Source organism: Heterodontus francisci, chromosome 7 (assembly GCF_036365525.1).
Source record: "Heterodontus francisci isolate sHetFra1 chromosome 7, sHetFra1.hap1, whole genome shotgun sequence".
Taxonomy (NCBI): domain Eukaryota; kingdom Metazoa; phylum Chordata; class Chondrichthyes; order Heterodontiformes; family Heterodontidae; genus Heterodontus; species Heterodontus francisci.
In genome coordinates this window covers 108,877,104-108,894,240 of record NC_090377.1, presented here as the reverse complement: position 1 = coordinate 108,894,240, position 17,137 = coordinate 108,877,104, and the positions used below count along the sequence as shown (strand labels likewise).

At 43.9% G+C, this 17,137-nt stretch overlaps 1 protein-coding gene across 1 annotated transcript in view; it reads right to left on the bottom strand.

Annotated features, from left to right (window-relative positions):
* Positions 1-286: 286 nt before the first annotated feature.
* Positions 287-17,137, bottom strand: part of LOC137372226 (UPF0524 protein C3orf70 homolog A-like) — a 51,702-nt gene continuing 34,851 nt past the window's right edge. Inside the window, exon 2 of the mRNA XM_068035874.1 lies at positions 287-2,839. Within this exon, the coding sequence (XP_067891975.1) occupies positions 2,247-2,839 (593 nt within the window). The 3' untranslated portion in view covers positions 287-2,246. The remainder of the gene's footprint in view (positions 2,840-17,137) is intronic.

The window sequence follows — 17,137 nt, the reverse complement described above, 5'->3', positions numbered from 1 at the left end:
AGGCACTGTTATTCCTTACCTGCTTGAATACATAGGCACATCATTAATCTGAATCACATGCTTCTTTAGGAGGGAGAAGACTGTCACATTACTTGGATGTATATTCCAATAGTCAGTTGTACAGTTCTTCCTTGTATTATATAGCATGCTTATTGCTGCCATCTGTTGGTGGCTTGGTACAGATTTGGCCATTGATCTCAAGTGGACCGAGGACATGGAAAACCAGTGATCAATTAGCCATGTTGAACAGGTTTGAGAGAAAAATAGAAGCATGTGCCACAATCTATTGAAATGCTCGAAGTGCATTTAATTCTCCATACAACCCTTTCATCTACAACTTGAATCTAAAATGCACACACGTTCAAATAAAGGAACTAAGACGACATTTTGTGGAGGTCCGTGTTAATCTTACATTCCTCATAAAATTCTCCTTAATTGTACATAATCTTCTGTCTCAGATTATAGGTACACCCAAGTTGATGCATCCTGTTGTCGGAGGACTTAATTTGTCTGAGAAAATCCTGATCCACTAATTTATTTTAGCAATGTTCTGTTTAAATACAAAACAGCATAGAGCAAGGCAAATAATACAACATGAAAGTTTCTATTCTAATAACGTTATCACCCTCAGTAAAGATTTAACATTGTGAGAATCACAGTATATATTTTACATGGCAACTCAGAATTGAAAGCACATTTCCATACAGGGGGTAACATAATTCATTCAGCAATATATCCACAGATTATTGAGGTGAAGGAGTCACATGACTTGATATGTAACAAAAGCTTTAGCCCCCAGGCCTTAAACCGTTTTCTGGGTCTGTTATTCAAGAAAAAGGTGTGGAATTTGAATTCTGGATAAGCAGAAGTTTCCTCCAATTAAATATTGGGAAGACGGAAGCCTTGATCTCTGTTCCAAACTCCGTTCCCTAGCTACCGACTCCATCCCTCTCCCTGGCAACAGTCTGAGATTAAGCCAGTCTATTTGCAATCTTGGTATCATATTTGACCCCGAGATGAGCTTCCAACCTCATATTTGTGCCATCGCTAAGACTGCCAATTTCCACCTCCATAACATTGCCCGACTCTACCCCTGTCTCACTTCATCTGCTGAAACCCTCATTCATGTCTTCGTAACTTCTAGACCTGACTATTTCAATGCACTCCTGGCTGGACACCCACATTCTACCCTCTGTAAACTTGAGGGCATCCAAAGCTTTGCTCCCCGTGTCTTAACTCGCATCTGTTCTTGTTCCCCTATCACCCCTGTTCCCACTAATCTTCACTGGCTCCCGGTCAAGCAACATCTTGATTTTAAAATTCTCATACTTGTTTTCAAATCCCTCCATGGCCATTCCCCTCCCCATCTCTGTAATCTCCTCCAGCCCCATAAACCTCAGAGATATCTGGGCTCTTCTAATTCTGGCCTCTTAAGCATCCCTGATTTTAATCACTCGACTGCTGGAGGCTGCGCCATCAGTTGCCTTAGCCCCAAGCTTTGGAATACCCTCTGTAAACCTCTCCATTTCTCTACCTTTTCTCCTTTAAGACACTCCTTAAAACCTACCTCTTTGACCAAGCTTTTGGTCATCTGACCTAATATTTTCTTGTGTGGTTTCTTGGTGCCATATTTTGTTTTATAATGCCCCTGTGAAGCACTTTGGGAAGTTTTATTACGTTAAAGGCGCTACATAAATAAAGTTGTTGTTCTTCTTCATGTGTTTTGTTGTGTAATCCTTCTGGTGATTGGCAGTGATCTTGACATGCTATGCATCATCTACTGGTGCCTATTCTCTTACCCCATCCCGCACAACCTGCCCTCTCCCGCACCCCCTCAAGAAAAACATTAGCCTAGGCTTGTAGAAGTGGTCTTGCACAGTCGAAAGTGTTTCCATGTGATGGTTTCAAATGATGACTCATTGCTGAAGCATTTGATAAAAAGTTGTGAGCTTGGATATTGTGCTTGGTAATGTGAAAAGTTCTGCCCACTTTGGGCTTTCACACAGTCTAAATCTCTAGGTAGGCACAATAGTCACTGGTCTACTGTCTGAATGTGCTACATTTTAATTGTCCGTTTTATAACTGAGAAAGGCTTGAATGATTCCTGTGTTTTTGACTATTTTAACACAGTGATATGAAATAGTGAGGACATCTTCAATTTATCTTGGAATTTGCAAGCTATAGTTGAGTTTGTTTCATCAGAGATTGACAAAGAGGCCAGAGAAATCCTTTTTTACTTCTTTAGTTCAGACAGTTGTTTCAATTTTTTCAATGATTTCCACAGTGGATAGGGAAGGAGAAAGTAAAGCACAATCATCCTGATCCCACTGGCTGTCTGGACTAGAGTCATCATCTGAGCTCAATTCATCTTCATCCTCATCCTCCTCTGTGTCTTCATCACATGATTCTGGGTAGTGCAACCCTAAAGCATTTATCCCAGAATCCTCTGAAGCAGATGGTGAAGAGCAATGGTTTATCTGTGGTGCCGGTATCTTATCTGCCATAGTTGGATCCTTCGGACCGACTGAGGTAGCCTGACTAAAGCTATCTCCAACCTTTGGGTCTTGCACAGCAGGAGCTGACTGAGGCTGACGCTGAACATAGCACATCTTGCCATTAATCCTTTTGACCCGATAATTGTCAACAAAGAGCTTGGAAATACTGCAGTACCTTGGTGTATCTGTTGTGAACTGAGGCTTGAGGAAAGAAGCAGTCTTTAGGAAACGTTCCACAAGGGAGATGGATAACTGGACGGTATCTGCATGGCTGCTTGTGCCGATGGGGATTGAAGTGCTTGGTAGATGTTCTACATGGGTCATAGGCTGGTAAATATATCTACCTGAAAAGGGTCAAAACAAATGACAATGAAAAGAATGCAAGGGAGTAAGAAAGCAAACGCTGACATTTATTTTTGCTGATTATTACTAATGTGAGACTTTTTCTTCTTGGAAAAGGTAAACTACTGTAACAAATTAATAAATAACAAGATCACAATGAGTATTGCTGAGAACAGAGACATGTTGTCGAAGCTTTTTGTCTTGCACTCATCAGGAAAATTCGCAAGAATACCAATGTAAGGGAAAGCAACACATTTATGCTGTATGAGAAGAGAATGCTGATTGGTTGGCAAATAGACTCTGACTGGTAGAAGCATTGCCATGGAGAATGCACCAGTTTATGGTGACTGACAGTTAACTGCCAAGCTTTGTTTGAAATTTAAACCAGGCAGCTTTACTCTAATTGGTCAAGGCATTGCCCTGAGCAATGAACCAGTGAATGACTGTCAATTATTTTGTTTCGCTGAAACGGGCACAATGCATCTACATGTTCTTTCTGTCTGCAGAGAAAAGGGCCCTGTGTATTATATATGTAGCTCCCAGTACATGCAAATGCACCACACTGCGAGCCTGACTGACAATCTTAAATTGGTTGTCAGCGTAATTCTTAGCACTAAAATTTCTGAGGGCCTCTTCAAACCGCACACTGTCCTGACATGTACTCATATCACCGTTCATCTATCATCGTTAGGTCAAAATCCTGGAGCTCCCTACCTAACAGCACTGTGGGTGCATCTTCACTCCATTGGTTCAAAATGGTCCACCACCATCTTCTCAAAGGCAGCTAGGGATGGGCAATAAATATTGACCTTGTCAGCAACACCCACATCCCAAAGAATGGTGTGTGTGAGATGCCAACAATTACCAAAAATCCTTTTCTCTCCACTCGACCTCTTGGGATCAAAAATATCCCTCTGACCAACATCTTATAACGTCCAACCTCCACCACCTCTTCAGGCAATGTGAATTTTTCCCACTCTAAGAAGACTGGCAAAGACCGGATATTTCCCTTACTAAGGGGACCATAACTTAAATGTTACATTGCCTTTCCACACCATTTCTGAGGACAGGTACAACAGACAGATGATGATTATCAGGTGCAGCTGCACCATGATAGAACATGGGAATAATAAGTGTGATTCATTTCATCCTTCTGCACATCCCCACTGTCTGTTTTTTTAATGTCCTCACTGGGCCATATACTACATGCAGTTAATGCTGTGGATGGGCAACCTGATGACCTGTTTCCTGTGCTGTCACTTTAAAATGAGCCAGGAATGTTATTTCCCTCCATCCATTGCACTTTTTAACCTTAGCCACATTGCCCTCCAAAATCCAAATGCTTTACCCCACAGCAGTGCAGCTGAAATAAAGTTGGGAGTTCAGCAGTATGGGACACTCAGGCATGAACCCTCACCCCAGCACTTGTGCACCACATGTTGATGTTCCAGTATGGGGTATACCCCCTCCCTTGTTTGCTTAAGCTCAGGTAGGGACAGTCCTCAGTGTTTAAACATTCAGCAAACCAAGTCAAGCTGGCACACTCTGCATCCTGTCTTTGGATTGGTGGGCATTTTTGATTTGCCATCTGTTTAAAGTTCCAATTCAAAACCTTGAATTTACACTTGATGTATAAATGTTGCAGCAGCAAGAGCCCTACTCCTGCCAGAAATCAATTTTCAATGAGGTAGACTCCAAACACATGCCATTCTAATTGGTTAGTAGTAACAAAAGGACATCCAGACAAAATTCACTGGTAACAATGTGTGCGGGTCTGTGTGCTGGGGTTGAAAATGGGGGAAGGAAAACGAGACAAACCAAACTGAAAGCAAAATTTAAGTCTATTTTGAGCTCTTGGCCTATTTCTGTTGAGAACCTGCCATTGTTTCCATTTGGTTTCATTTCCTTTGCGGTGAAGGAATTCAGTAATTTAATCTCAGTGAGCCACAGGAAATCAGTCTGGCTGGCTTCCAGGAGTTGTCCTCTTCCTGTTTCTCCAGCCTGACTTGGCACAGTCCTTAGACAGCATATTTCTAAACTCTAAATCCTAAACGTTTAAATCTAACCCTAAAAAAAAACCTCACTTTGAAACAAGTTTTAATCTTCAACAAAATATGACCCAGTCAAGAACTGTTTTAAGCCTTTTTCCAGGAATAAGAACAGAACTTTTATTTTTAAATGCTGAGGAGCATGGATAATGTACATGAAAATAGATTTTTTAAAAACTTAGGCTGAGACTTTAGAGCTAGACGTTGTGCTTAGAACATTAACAAGCCTCGAGCAAGCCTAGAGGGATTACTTCTCTCCTGCATTTTAACAGGGGTGTTAACACACAAGTTGGATGCCAGCTAGATAATTCAGCCAAGTGGGAAAGATAATAAAAAACAGATGGAACATTTGGAAGGAGACAGTCAAAGAAATTCACAGGTATCCTGATTCTGAAGGGAGCAAGCATTTCAATTTTTGCTTTAAATTAAATGAGCAACCTAAAAAAATTATGTCTTCCTTTCTGCAGCATAAAAGACAAGTTTTCAGTCATATAACAGCTTACTAAAAATAACATATTTAAACACAGGAATGCCTTCAAACCCCATGTCCAGGCCCTATCTAATATCATGGAGTTTAAAAAAAAACTATATTTTAGGGCAGGATATTCTGTACGGTCAGACAGCATTGTCTGATGAAATGAAAACAGAAAGTGCTGGAAATGCTCAGCAGGTCTGGCAGCATCTGTGGCGAGGGAAACAGAGTTAATGTTTCACGTCTGTGACCTTTCATCGGAATTGGCAAAGATTAGAAATGTAATAGGCTTTGAGCAAGTGAAAAGGGGGGAGGGGGAAGAAGAACAAAAGGGATAGGGCGGAGGGCAGGAGAAATTAAACGACAGAGATGTAATGGAATAAAAGGCAAAGGGGGTTCTAATAGTTGTAGTAAAAGACAAAGCATTAATCCAGACAGAGTGTTAATGACAGAATAATGAACAGCTTTGTCTGAAAGCAGAAACATGAAAAACAAAGTTTAAGACAGGCACATGGTTAAAAAATAAAATTAAAAAAGTAAATAAAATAATAACAAAAATGACAGTCGTGCTCTGAAATTGTTGAACTCTATGCTGAGTCCAGAAGGCTGTAGAGTGCCTAATCGGAAGATGAGGTGCTGTTCCTGGAGCTTGCGCTGATCTTCCCTGGAACACTGGAGCAGGCCAAGGACAGAAATGATGGTGTGAGAGCAGGGTGGTGAACTAAAATGTCAAGTAACCCGAAGCTCAGGGTCATGCTGGTGAAACCTGGATTGATGATATATTTTCTCCGTTTAAAAAAGCAAATTCTGGCTTTTGTGAAAACTGTAACTACATTGTGGCTGGTTAATTTTGCACTCGCAACAGAATCGTGCTGTTTGTCGACAGCTTGGGAGGGCTGCTTTCCAAGATTTTTTCATTCAATTCCATACTCAGTAGTAAAATATTATTATAAAAAATTTATTTAAAGGAATATCAGAAAGGCAATACAGTGGATGTGTTATACCTGGACTTTCAAAAGGTTTTTGAAAAGGCGCCACATGAGAGACTCATTTCAAAGGTACTGTCTTGTGGGGTCTGATGCTTGGTAGCAGGATAGATTGAAAGATGGCTACAAAACAAAAAACAAAGGGTAGGAGTTAAGGGAAAATTCTTTGGCAGAAAATGGGAAGTGGTGTCTTACAGGAAACCATGCTGGGACCACTGTTGCTCACCATATACGTAAAATATTAGGATTGAGATATTGCAGATATGGGGCAGGAATTTGCATTTTGGGTCAGGACACCGATGTCAGGTTCAGATGCGTGTCCCGACCCCGCACTGTGTCACCTGGTAGTGATTTCCCTGGTCAATTAGTGGCCAGACCCAAAGGATGTGCTCTCCATCCTTAATTGATCGGTTCTCGAATCTTGAGGCATCCTCTCGGCAACTTTAACAAATTTGAGTTGCAAAATGGCCACAGTTCCTGGGTCGCCATTGTGGAGGTGGTGCTCTCCACAGGGTGGCCTGTGGCCAAGTAAAGGGGGAGGGCCTCAAAGGCATCCTGGAGCGCTGGCCTTGTGGTCTGCTCAAAAATTCCAGTCAGCCTCTGATAATTGACCTTTAACTTACCTCAGTTGGTTACCCCCTGCTTGTGGATGGGTAGCCCTTTTGCCCCTGATCCCGCCTCTGAGAAAATGGCTCCGGGGCAAGATGGTGCTACAAGCTGCCATCTTGACTGGTGGTGTGAAATTACATGCCAGCCCGACTCTGTTCTCGCTCCCATATCAGGTTGCAAATTCTACCCAGGGTGTCAAAATGCGCTGATGATACCAACAGTATAGCTAATAATATTGAGGACTGCACTAAAATATAGAAAGACATAAACAGGCTTGCAGAATGGATGGATAAATGGCAAATTAAATTCAATGTCGCAAAATGTAAGATGGTTCATTTTGGTAGGAGGAATAAGAAGGTCAATTACTCCTTGGAAGTTAAGAAACTCAATGGGGTCGCGGAGCAAAGCGATCTGGAAATACAGTTACATAAATATAAAAGTAGCTACACAAGTTGATAAGTTCACAAAGAGTATAAACAAAATATTTAAATGTATTTCTAGAGGAACAGAATTCAAAAACAGGGAGGTAATGTTAATTTTATATAAAACCTTGGTTGGACCACATGTGTTACTGTATGCAGTTCTAGTCTCCATACGACAAAAAGGATATTGAAGCACTGAAGAAAGTACAGAAAAGATTTACAGGGATGTTATTAGAATTGAGAGGATGCAACTCTTGGGAAAGATTGAGCAGGCTGGGGCTCTTTTCTCTGGTAAAGTGAAGGCCATGCTGAAATCTGATAAAGGTCTTTAAAATTGTGACGGTGTTTGGTGGGATGGATGTGAGGAAACTGTTCCCAGTAGTCAGTGAGTCCAGCACAAGTAGGCTTAAATATAAATGGCCACTAACAGATTAAATAAACAACTTAAGAAGAATTTCTTTATACAGATAGTGAGAGTGTGGAACTCACTGCTGCACGGCATGATTGAGTGTGGAACCAGAGATCCACTATCTGGTCCTCAGCAACATTAATCTCATTCTGCAGAAAGGGCCTGAGATTCATAAGCATGAAAGAAGATAGCAATGATGCATTTAAGGGGAGACCTGTTGCATACATAGAATTACACTGGATATACAGCACTGAAACAGGCCCAAGCAGTCCATGCCAGTCTTTATGCTCCACTCAAGGCTCCTCCCGTCTTTCCTCATCTAACTCTGTCAGCATAACCCTCTATTCCCTTCTCGCTCATATGCTTGTCTTGCTTCCCTTTAAATGTATTTATACTATTCGCCTTAACTACTCCCTGTGGTCCACATTCTCACCACTCTCTGGGTAAAGAAATTGCTTCTGAATTCCCTCTTGGATTTCTTGGTGACTATTTTATATTGATGGCCTCCAGTTTTGCTCTTCCCCACAAGTGGAAACGCTGGGCTGAATTTTACAAATCCCCCGACGTCTGGGGTCATGGTGGGGGTGGGGGGTGGGGGGGTGCGGGGAGCTGGAACATGCCTCCAGGAGAGGGCCGCCATGCACCCTGACGCTGGGAGGGCCCGGCCCAATATTGCCATGGCGGCAAGGCCTCGTGGCGGCCTCCCTGTTGCTCAGCGACGGGACTGCTATTTACTTACTGAAATAAATTTAAATTAATAAATTAATTACCTTTACTTTCCCACCATCTGTCCCCTTGCAATATTTGAGCTGCTAGCCGGCACTCCCATGCCTTTGGATCCCCGTCCGGGGAACTGAGGCGTGACACTGGTGGGGAGGGGATAGGAGGTAATTTTCTCAGTGCAGGGGGTGGGGAAGAGGGTCAAAGTAATATCATTGGTGTTGGGGATGGTGGGAAGGATTCTAGTTTAAAGCTTATGTACTTGGAGGGGGTAAGGTCAGGTGGACAAGTTAAGTCTTTTGGGGGGTGTAAGAGGGCAAGTAATTAATTTAAGTGTTATCGGGGGGGGGGGGCGTGAGGGGGGCATCAGAGAGGTACAGAATAAATGCATTTACTTTTTTTTACTAAATGCACCTTTAAATAATTAAATTGAATGGTAGGGCTTGAAGCCCTTTAAAAATGGCGTCAGCACCTGAGCACAGGCAGCTGACGCCATTGCCAAAGATGGACAGCTCCCGTCTCCTCCATGTCACTGGCGGGGTTGGGGGGTGGGGTGCAGTCTGCCCTGGCTATTTAAATGAGCCGCTGTACTTAATATCGCTGACAACCTATTTAAGAATGTCAGTTGGGCTTGTATTTATGTGTACTGGAAGCTACATATATTAATATACAGGGCCGCCATTGTTTTCGCCCACTCAAAGTATAAATTTCAGCTCACTGTCTACTCTATCATTCATAATTTTAAAGACCTCAATTAGGTCACCCCTCAGTCTTCTCTGTTCTAAAGAATACAAGCCCAGCCTGTTCATCCTGTCCTGATAGGTATAACCTTGCATTCCTGGAACCATCCTTGAATTTATTTTTTGCACCCTCTCTAGGGCCTCTGTATATTTTTTTTTATATTATGGCAACCAGTATTATATGCAGTACTCCAGGTGTGGTCTGCTCAAGGTTCAATGTAAGTTTAGCTTAACATCTTTATTTTTCAGTTCTATTTCTTTACAAATAAACCCTAGTGCTTGGTTTGCTATTTTATGTCCTTATTAACCTGTGTCGCTACTTTTAATGATTTGTGTATTTGGACTACCAGATTCCTTTGCTCCTCTACCCTATTTAGATTGTTATTTACTAAGTAATATGCAGCCCCCTTATTCACGAAGAAGGGAATAGCAGGGTATAAGGGCAAGATGGGAAGAAGTAATTAGATTGAGAGGAGGCTTGCATGCAGCCTAAAAATCAACAACGATCAGTTGGGCCGAATGGCCTGTGTTGCTGTGCTCAGCATTTTATGTATTACTGTAAACAACAGCTATTGTTTGCCAAACAATGTGACATGATCAATGTTGCAGGGGTGCATCAGAGCACTACCCGCAGGAGTTGCAGGTACTCATAGTGAATCTTCGCTGAAACGTGCCTCATTGCAGGTTGTAACTAGTGGGGTGCCGCAAGGATCAGTGCTGGGTCTCAGCTATTTACAATCTATATTAATGACTTGGATGAAGAGAGCGAGAGCAATGCATCTGAGTTGGTTGAAGATACAAAGTCAGGTGGGAATGTAAGCTGTAAGGAAGACACAGAGAGGCTGCAAAGAGATGTAGACGAGTTAAGTGAGTGGACAACAAGGTGGCAGATGGAGTATAGAGTGGGGAAGTGTGAGGTTATTCACTTTGCAGTAAGAATAGAAAAACAGAATGTTTTTTAAAAGGTGTGAAACTTTTAAAAGTTGATGCTCAGACAGAATTGGGTGGAATTGGGTGTACTCATACAAGGAACACAGAAAATTAGTATGCAGGTACAGCAAGCAATTAGGAAGGCAAATGGCATGTTGGGCTTTATTGCAAGGAGGCTGGAGTACAAGAATAAGGAAGTGTTGCTACAATTGTATAGTGCTTTGGTGAGACCACACCTGGAATACTGTGCGCAGTTTTGGTCTCCATATTTAAGGAAGGATATACTTGCATTGCAGGCAGTACAGAGAAGGTTCACTAGATTGAATCCTGGGATGAGAGGGTTGTCCTACGTTGAGAGACTGAGTAAGTTGGGCCTATACTCTCTGGAGTCTAGAAGAATGAGAGATAATCTCATCGAGGGAATCTAGAACACGGGGGCACAGTCTCAGGATAAGGATCATTTAGGACTGAGATGAGAAGTTTCTTCACTCAGAGTGTTGTGAATCTTTGCAACTGCCTACTCCAGAGGCTTGTGGATGATCTAATGTTGAGTATATTTAAGACTGAGATAGACAGATTTTTGATCTCTTCGGGAATCAAGGAATGTGGGGAGTGGGCAGGAAAGGGGAGTTGAGGTAGAAAATCAGCCATGATCATATCGAATGGCAGAGCAGGCTCGAGGGGCCGGGTGCTCTACACCTGCTCCTATGATCCTCACCTGAACACAAAATGGCACCTATGTACTTGTGCAGAGGGTAATTGAAACTGTTGGGGGAGGATTTAAATTAATATGGTTGGGGGTGAGTGGGGGGGCGGTGAGGAAAGTTTAGGTTCAATATAGATTTCCCAACAAGCTGGAAAGGCCAGTATGTAATCTAGTAAATTAATCAGGTCAGTAATAATAAGGAAACATTAATTATGAGAAAGTATTGAGTGATATGATGGTTGAATATGTGTTGGTACTATTTTCTCCGATGTGATGTGTCTCCGATCTGAGTAGTACAGCCCTGGAAAGCGCACAGAGAGCTGCATTGCAGCACACCCCCAAAGAAAACAGAAGTGTGACCTGGCCAGGCACTGGAGGAGCAGCAAGACAGTGGTGATGAAGATGCTCCTTCACTCGATTTCACATTTGCAGCCACCAGCTCAGATACTGCGACTGCACGTACGATAGAGGATAGCAGTAAGGTGGGATCGGCACATGCTGAGACACTGGGCACTAGTGGCCTGCAGTCAGGGCAGGGAGCAAAAATAGTCTAGGTGTCAGCTGGCCAGAGGGCGAGGTCGCACACAAATCCTGTTGCAGCGGGCGCAGATGAGGACTTCAAAGGGGCAGCCTACAAAGGAAGGCTGGTGGATATGAAGAACGAACTGCTTGATGCATTGGGAAACCTACCAGAAAGCCTGTGGTCAATGTCAAGGAGCATCTATGGAGGCATCCAACACAAACCTGGCACAGGGCTTTGCGCAGAGCTTGGAAACTGTAATTTCCAGCATAGAAGTGGTGGCCAACTCCATGAGAACACTTGTAGACCCAACCATGATACAGCATCTGATGGCTGATTACTCAGCTTCCATTGCAGCACAAGCAGCAGTGCCTAATGTCTAAGTGCTGCATGGAAGCTTAGACTGCGGTCATGCAAGCTCATACTGCTGGCATCATGGCTGTGGATTATGGTTTGCAAATGGGCTTGCAGAGTGTCACAGCAGCCCAGCAGACTGTCCTCCGACAGATTACTAGGATTGCTGAAGCCCCACCCTGGGGTAGTGGTTTAATGGAGCACGCAACTGCTCTCCTCTCACATGGTGACAGCATTCGTCCTCCCACTTGCAAGTCCACCAGTGGCCTTGTTGTTGCCTGTCAGCCAGCCTGCCCAGACTGCTGCCAACCATGCTGAGATGGTGCAGTCCACAGACAGGTCTCTAGGCCCACCTTCCAATGTTATCTGCGGTCTCCTCCAGTGAAAGTCAGCATCCTTTCACCAGTCATGCTGCAGCCACTGTGAAAGCACTGCATAGGAGCACGGGAAGACAGGCACTAAAGGAATGCATAAGGGTCATTATAATTGACTTTTGTATGCAATATGGCATGATTTAATTTATAAATCTGGTATCTGGTTTGAAATGTTTATTTTGTGGTGGCTTTTATTTTTAGTATTGTAACTAAGTGGAGGCCGTGATGATCAGTGACAGAGGGAAGGTAAAGTATGGGTCTGTTTCTAGACTGGCATCACATTTTGATGAGTGCTTCACCAATAACCTAGCCAGAAAGGGACTGTCCAGCTGCCTCCTGTCATCCTCCTCCTCCTCTTCCTCACACTTCTGTTCCTGAGCTACTTGCCATATAGCTGGTGGCAAGGGCTGTTGCCTCATGCTAGCGAGTTTGTGCACCATGCAGTAGACCACAATGAATCTTGACACCCATTCCTCCAAGTACTGCAGGGCTTCTCTGAAACTGTTCTGTCAGTGGAAGCGTTGTTTAAGCACCATGGAGTCATTGGTAATGTTGTCAGCAGATAGCCCTAGTCACCCTGTAGCCACCCTTTGATTTGTTGTGAAGCTGTGGACTGCCACAGCATAACGCCACACAATTGCTGCAGGCCACCGAGCACTGGCCTTCATGATTTTCTACCTGTGGTTACATACCAGCTAGACATTGAGTGAGTGGAATCCCTTTCGCTTCTGATATGGGGCAGTGTAGACATATGGGACCCACAAAACAATGTATGTACCTCCAATGGCACCCTGCACCATGGGGAAGCCTGCAATCCCGGTGAAGCCACGTGATTGCTCAGCCTGTTTCTCTCTGGTAACAGAGAATGAAATGTAGTTATTCCTCGTTGAATACAGAGCCTCAGTGACCTCCCTTATGCAACAGTGGACAGTAAACTGTGAGATGTTCCAAATATCTCCAGCTCCAGCCTGGAAGAAGCCAAACACACAAAAATTCACAGCCACCTTCACAGCCACTGGCAAAGTGGTCCTTGCCCTGCTCAAAGGTTCTACCTGTGACTGCAGCAGGTGGCAGATTTCAGTGAGAACATCCTTACTGAAGCTCAGAAACCTTACACTTTGTTCCACACTGATGACCAGGTAGGAGAATTGCTCCCTGAACATCCTGGGTGAGCATTCCCGCTCTCCTCCTCCTCCCCCCACCTCTTCCAGGAGCTTGATCTGCCTCTGTTCATTCTCCAAGTCATACTGTATTCCAAGAGGAATGCCTACTTGTGCACCATGTCTGGAAACAACTGGTTTGTGCAGAAGACTTGAAGTCAGCAAAAACTTCTTGAGCACCTGCCACACCACTCCCTGTAGCCTTTTGCAACTTTAAACAGCTAGAGAAATCTCCAAACACTTGTAGAATTGTAGAAACAGACAGAAGAAATCAAACAACAACTAACTTGTAAGCAGTTGATGATTCCTTTAAATAGCACTGGTGGGGTGGGGAGTCCTTCCTCCTGTGGAACACATGTTCAGCTATGCGAAGTAGAGAGGGACATTAGCTGCAATATTGAGCTCTAAAATGTCACTGGCGGCATTAAATCAGCATTGCACAATGATTGACATCATGATTTGTCTTTTCTGCCTACTTTCAGTGGCTGTTTATTGTGATCAATAATATGGCACCCAGCATGACTCACCCCAAAAGCATGTGAGTTCACCACGGATGCCATTTTGGTTCCCAAATGCCTCCTGTAGTGCCCAAATGCTACCAATCCTAATTTCGTGCCAAATATCATACTGTTTGTATTAGGGCAACTTTTGATTGTATAATGGCAGATTTCTGCTTATGATGTCCTTTCTTCCAGCTTGTTCAGAAGGGAGTTAACAGAACTATTGCAATATGATTATCTGCCCTATTTCCCTCAAAATTATATTTTATTCAATAAAACTAGCAAATCTGCAATGATGAACTACAGGAAACAACAACGATTCTGATCAGCCAAGCTTTTACTTGTATGAATTACCGAGCACTCAAAGATGAGGAATGTGTGTTAGGGAATGGAATGTCTCTTTGTCACTCAATGTCAATTTGAAGCACTCCCAGATCAAAAACAAATAGAGGGTTTTGCACAATGAAATTCTCACTACAATTCCCCAACATTGTGCCTCAACTTCAGTCTCAGAAAAGCACCTCCAACTGCAATACTGTGCATTTTCCCTCTTCTCGCCTGGTTATCCTTTCAATCTCTTCTGAGTCAGATTGCTAAATAAGGTTGAAATTGAATAGAGTACCCAAGCTTATGGGCTGAATTTTACGCCCCCCCCCCCCCACAAAGAGTGGGAAGGTGGCAGGGGGGCATAAAATGGAGCGGGAGGCTCGGAGGGCCCTTCCCGACCCGCTCCCGCTGCCACTTTATGGAGGTAGTGGTGAATAATGGCCTGCCCACCTCAGGCCAATCAAGGCCCTTAAGTAGCCAGTTAATGGTTTTACCCTTGGCCGGTCGGGCGGCCCAGGCCCAAGGAAAGCCGCCTGACAAAAGCAGGCAGCTTTCTGATGGCCTGTGGTGGGGGGGGGCCCTCATGATCAGGCACCCTGTGCCCAACAGAGGGCTGCCCTTGATGCCCCAACCACCCCCCCTTGCCTCACTGGGCCTCGACCAATCACCCCCGGCGAGGCCCCAGTAACTTACCTTTTTCCACTGCCGTCCTTATTCTTCCTTCCAATGGCTGGGTTGCAGTCCCAGCAGTGGCCACCGTTCCTGGCTGCTGATTGGCTGGCAGCTCCATTAGGCGGGACTTCCTGCCTCAATGAGGTGGAAGTCTTGCCTCAGACCCATTAAAGGCCTAGGGATCATAAAATGCTGGCCGGATCCCCAGACCAGGCAGAGGCAGGTTCGCCACCTACTTTTCAGTCGGTGGATGGCTCCCATCCACCGAGGGTAAAATGCAGCCGTATGTCATACAGGATGTTTACTCCCAAAAGGGAAAGGAACCTTTCATGCATCAGTTTTTTTTATTCATTTACTGGATGCAAGCATCGCTGGAAAAGCCAGCATTTACCATCCATTCCTATAAAACTGAGTGGCTTTCAAGTCCATTTCAGAGGGCAGTTAAGAGTCAATCACATCGCTGTAGATCTCGTGTCACATGTCGACCAGACTGGGTAAGGACAGCAAATTTCCTTTCCTAAAGGACATCAGTGAACTAGATGGGTTTTTACAACTCTCCAGTAGTTTCATGGTTACCATTACTGATACTAGCTTTTTACACCAGATTTAGTTAATTAAATTTAGATTCCCCAGCTGCCGTGGTGGGATCTGAACTCCTGTCTCCGGATCTGGGTTACTAGCTCTGTAACATAACCACAATGCCACTGTACGCTCATTTGGATTGCTTTCTGGGCCTAAGTTCCAGAATGAAAAATCCATGCGCTCTCCTGGTATCACATCCCAATCCCATTATTCAGATTGTTACAAACTGTCTTTTAGTTAAAAATCATTACAAAGACAGCTGGGAAATTGGGTTGGATGGGTTTAGGGAGGCCAATGTCTGCCTCCCATCCTGTTTTATCAGCATGAAACAGACAAAAAAAATCAACCCCTACCATTTTTTTTTGTCCCCTGGTTTTATACAAAATACTGTGTTGTTCTCAATGCATTGACAGAACATCAGTTCTCAGAGAGTTAAGCATATCCCATTACACATTGTTTGGATTTTGACAGCAGTGTTATTGTGTAGTATGTACTGCCAGCAAGGTCAGATTGTACACAGGCTAAGGGAAATTGCATTACTTTCTTTTTCAATGAGTCATTTTTGGCCCCATACAAGGATGTAATTAACTGTAAAATAGGAGGTCATGGGGGTCCATTTCAACTATCTTTCATATAAATCCATTATAAATATAAGTGGATACAATACTTAAATATGTTGCAATACATATCCAGGCCTAAATATCCCCACAGATACTTCTCTATATCAACACTGCACATATAAAGGGTGGATATTACTGGCCCCGTGGCAATGGTCCCAGAGACGGGGGGAGGGTGTGGGGGGGAGAGGGTGGTAAAATGGCTGGGGATCGCGTTAGAGCAGAACTCTGACAGCTTCCTGCCAGCAGGCAAATTTCACAGGGCGTTCGAGCAGTGGATCGCGTTCATGCATAACAGCAGCGAGCAGACAATTGAGGCTGTCAAGCAGCCAATTGTCAGTGAGTTTGAGGTGCATTTTAAATTTTACTGGGGGCACACAGGTTTCATGGAGTGTCAGCAGCTTGCCTGCTAAAAGGAGACAAGAACTCTTAGGCAGGTGCATGTTGGCTGGAGGTGGAAGCCATTGAGTGCAGCTGCATTGTCAGACAGGCAGGCTGAGATTCATTCAAACAAGGGAGTGGAAAGTTGGAGGGATTCCACAGTGGGAGCCCATATTGGAAGGCACTTATTGGAACAGTCTCTCCAAGGTCCACTTCATCTAGTGTACGCAGCACTAGGGCATTGAGAGGCTCTCAGCCTTGAAGGCTGCAATTCTCGTTGGGTGGTATGCATTCAGAGTTTGACTCCTCCAGTGAGGAGGAGGAGGAAGAGGAAGAGAATGTGAGTAACAGACAGGTTCAGCCACGTGGAGCGAGGGCTGCAACAGTCAGAGGAGCAGCAGCCTCATGAGGGTGCATAGGGCCAAGAATGCAGGCTAAATTTTGCAGAAGGCGCTACCCAGCTGAAAGGGTTATGAGAGATACCAAGGGCTCAATACTGCAGCAAACCTATAGGAAAATAAAAAGTGTAGAGTGGAAATTGAAAACGAAATTAGGAAAGCAAAGAAGGCATGAAAAAATATTAGCAAGCAAAATCAAGGAAAACCCAAAGATTTTGTACAAATACATAAAGAGCAAGAGGATAACTAAAGAAAGAGTAGGGGCTATTAGGGACCATAAGGGTACCTGTATGTGGAGGTGGAGAATGTTGGTATGGATCTTAATGAATACTTTGCGTCTGTTTACACGAAAAAGAGGGACGATACAAACATT